The following is a 3,699-nucleotide window of genomic DNA, read 5'->3' as shown; positions in this document are numbered from 1 at the left end:
CACTGGAACTGATTCTTTTTGAGCAAGTCTGTTAATGGCCTCGCAATTTTTCCATAATCTTGTATAAATCTCCTGTAGTACCCTGTGATCCCCAAAAATCCCCGGAGCTCCTTAACAGTTTGAGGCATGGGCCAAGTCATGATGGCTGAGATTTTTTTCGGGTCTGCTTGAACTCCTTCCGCATTAATAACATGCCCCAAGTAATCGACTTGTTGCTGAGCAAAGGTGCATTTACTCCTTTTAACCTTCAGAGAGTTACTTCTCAGCAACTTAAACACAGTTCCAAGATGCTGCAGATGCTCCTTCCACTTACAACTGTATATCAGGATGTCATCAAAAAAACCAAAATGAACTTCCTCAGAAATGGTCGAAAGATGTCATTCATGGGGCTTTGAAAGGTAGATGGAGCATTTGTCAGCCCAAAGGGCATAACCAAGAACTCATAATGTCCATCATGAGTTCTGAAAGCTGTTTTTTCAACATCCTCAGCCTTCATCCTGATCTGGTGATAACCGGATCGCAAATCCAATTTAGTAAAGAATTTAGCTCCAAATAACTCATCCAGTAGTTCTTCTATTAAGGGAATAGGAAACTTGTTCTTTACGGTGGCACTGTTTAATTGTCTGTAGTTAACGCACATCCTCCACGATCCATCCTTTTTTTTTACTAACACCACAGGAGAGGAAAAAGGACTTGAACTAGGTCTAATAATACCACAAGCTAACATTTCAGCTACTAGTTTTTCAATTTCTCCTTTCTGAAACGTAGGATACCTGTAGGGTCTCACATTGACAGGTTCCGTCCCATTTTTAAGAAAAATCTTGTGATCATGCAATCTTTCTGGAGGTAGTCCACTAGGTTCTTGAAATACGTCATCATAGTCATTCAATATTTGTTCAAGTTCTACTGAACTACTAACCTGATCTCCACCGGGTTCAGCAGCTATAGCATACAGAGATGGAGGTTCTGAAGTGTTTGGCACCGCCTTAATTAGACAAAGTTGTGCTGTCACAATTTGTTCAGGTTTCTGAAGGATCTTTTGCATCTTCTTCCTTTTCACTAACTGCAGCCCTTGTTGTTTCATCCCTCTCAGAACCACCTTGTGCTCATGCCGTATAAACTCCATTCTGAGCTCCTGGAAATTCCACTTTACATCTCCAAGAGTCGTCAACCATTGCATACCGAGAACCAGCTCACATCCTCCCACAGGCAACACCAATAGATCTGCCTTGAATTCCTGCCCTTGCATCTTCCACGTGAATCCAGGACAGAGGTCTTGGGTAGTTAATTTGTTCCCATCTGCTACTTCTACCACCAATGGTTCAACCTTCACGGTTTTGACCCCTAATTTCAGCACCACCCTAGGATGAATGAAATTGTGTGAATTGCCACAGTCTATAAAAATGTTCACATTTTGCTTTCCAACGTGTCCCGTGACCCTCATGGTTCTGAAGTTTGGTACCGACATGCTGGTCATAGCATTGAGAGATATGTGGACTAGCTGACCTTCATCTAGTGTATCGTCCTCCTCAACTGACTCATTCCCTTCGTCCTCCACCAATTCATCCCATACTTCCAACCTGTGGAACTGCTTATTACCACACCTATGTCCCGCCACAAACCTGTCATCGCACCAGAAACAAAGTCCCCTTGCCCTTTTTTCGTCCATTTCTGCTCTACTGAGCCTCCTGAAGGGCCTCTTATGAACCACATTCTTCTGCCTTTCATTGCTGGGTAATGCAGGAAAAGTAGGTACCTGAGGCGATGGCAGCAAGGGCCTGGGATCTGCCTTCCATTTATTTCCAGGAATACTAGCATGACCTTGGGAAGTGCTAGCATGGTCTTGGTAACTCATTGAAAATCGGGGAGGCATCTTCCCCTTCTGCTGCGTCACCCCCTTAGCCTCTTCCATCCTGGCCAAAATCCTAGCATGGCGTATATTTTTGGGCATAAACATTCTGACAGATAGCTGAATATCTGGCTTCAGTCCACTTATGAAACAGCTCGTAGCATAATCCTCAGGAAGGTCCACCCTGTTGAGAAGTTCCTCAAACAGGTCATGGTACTCTTGTACAGAACCTGTTTGTTTGAGGCTCTTGAGTTCTCCCATAGGATCATCATACAACGAGTCCCCAAACCTTGAAGACAACTCCTTCACATACTCCTCCCATGACGGTGCTTCACGTGTCAACCTGGATTTCATGAAGATTTGATGCCATTGGAGAGCCTTGCCCTCTAGATTCATGACAGCGATCTTGACCTTCACATAACTAGGAGTTTCATCTACCTCAAAAAATTGTTCACTCTTGTACAGCCAGCCTCTAAAATCTACTCCATTGAATCTAGGAAAATCTACCCGTGATAACCGCGATGGAATCTGGTAACCTCCTCCATTATTGAGGTGAGTGTCTGAAGTGTGAGCTGAATCATTTACTTCAGCCTGAGTCTTTTGTGTGTGTAGTTCTATCACCAAATTCCGTAGCGCAGCCATTTCCTTCTCAAATTGATCCTGCTGCTCCCGTAACATTGCTCGAACATGCTCTTCCATTTTCCTAACATCCTGAGACCTAGTGCCCTCCGCCATTGATGATATGAGCTAGCAAACCTTGCTCTGATACCACTGATGCGGAGGCCAGTGGAGATCCAGGTTCCTTGATCAAGGAATTACAAAGGTGGTGGAGAAATAATTCGTAGACCAAGGAATGTAAATCTGGTTTATTGAGTTTAGAGACGAAGTAGACAAAATGATGAGTAGCAGGTTTTACAGAATGAATGATCTGATGATAGCCTGCGTGAGTAGCTTCCCATTTATAGATTCGTTGGGTCGGCTACCTCTAACTAACTGACTAGCCGATGACCCCAGCTGATATGAGCAAGAATCATGCCATCCAGCTATCCCACTAATTTTATAGCTACGTACTAACTGCATGCAACGTACTAACTGCATGCTTACAACTGTTCACGTGAAAATAAGAACCAAAACAAATAACAACCAAAACAAATAAAGTCAGTGCAGAGATGAGAATTCTGGTGCATCAAGCGAAAGATAGGCCAAGTTACTCAATACTCTCATTGATAAGAGCTCCTTTGAATTTGGTTACCCAACTAATCAAACCAAATATAAACATCTATTTTGCATCTGATAAAATTTCAAATCGGGATCGAGCTTGGCTCATTAAGAATAATATTTGAAATTCGTATGTATAAAATTCAATCAAGTTTGGCACAATTAATAAACAAGAAGAATCAAAAACAGTTTAAAACTCTTTAAAATAGATAGACAAGTTTGAGTCCAATATTGTTTGATTTAATTAGATTCGTTTACACCCTTGTTTCCAAGTAAAATTTTTGAAACTTTTGTGGGGGCAAAAATAAAATGTAATTCTAGAGAATACCAAATTCTCAAGCTCGATTACTACTCTGATAATTTCTTCTGGTTAAATTCATAATATAAATTCGTCAGGGGCAAAATCAAATTTTTGAAATTCTTTTCTTTGGGTGGAGCTGCAGCTGGCCCTATCCGCCCTTGGTTAGGTAGGAAATCAGTGTTCATCACTTTTTAGTTTTATTTTTTTCTACTTGATTGAACCATGTACACTTCTTTTTAACCACTAGATTTGCATTGAACTTTCTTCAACTAACCATAGCAGACTTAGCAATTACTCGCAAAGCCATCAAAATCATAGTTGCGCTTATTGA

General features: G+C 41.5%; 1 protein-coding gene across 1 annotated transcript; it reads right to left on the bottom strand.

The window, feature by feature from the left end:
* Positions 1 to 322: 322 nt before the first annotated feature.
* LOC140005509 (uncharacterized) lies at positions 323 to 2,584 on the bottom strand. The gene has a single exon (XM_072046511.1). It carries the CDS (start codon positions 2,582 to 2,584, stop codon positions 323 to 325), a length of 2,262 nt encoding a protein of 753 aa, XP_071902612.1.
* Between the last annotated feature and the right edge of the window lie 1,115 nt (positions 2,585 to 3,699).

The sequence above is a fragment of the Coffea arabica genome, chromosome 4e, assembly GCF_036785885.1.
Source record: "Coffea arabica cultivar ET-39 chromosome 4e, Coffea Arabica ET-39 HiFi, whole genome shotgun sequence".
Classification (NCBI taxonomy): Eukaryota; Viridiplantae; Streptophyta; class Magnoliopsida; order Gentianales; family Rubiaceae; genus Coffea; species Coffea arabica.
The sequence above is the reverse complement of the archived record's forward strand: the minus strand, read 5'-3'. Positions and strand labels throughout refer to the sequence as shown.

What these genes read in the sequence shown, in the direction of transcription:
- LOC140005509 (XM_072046511.1), bottom strand. Translation starts at nt 2,584, where the DNA reads ATGGCGGAGGGCACTAGGTCTCAGGATGTTAGGAAAATGGAAGAGCAT.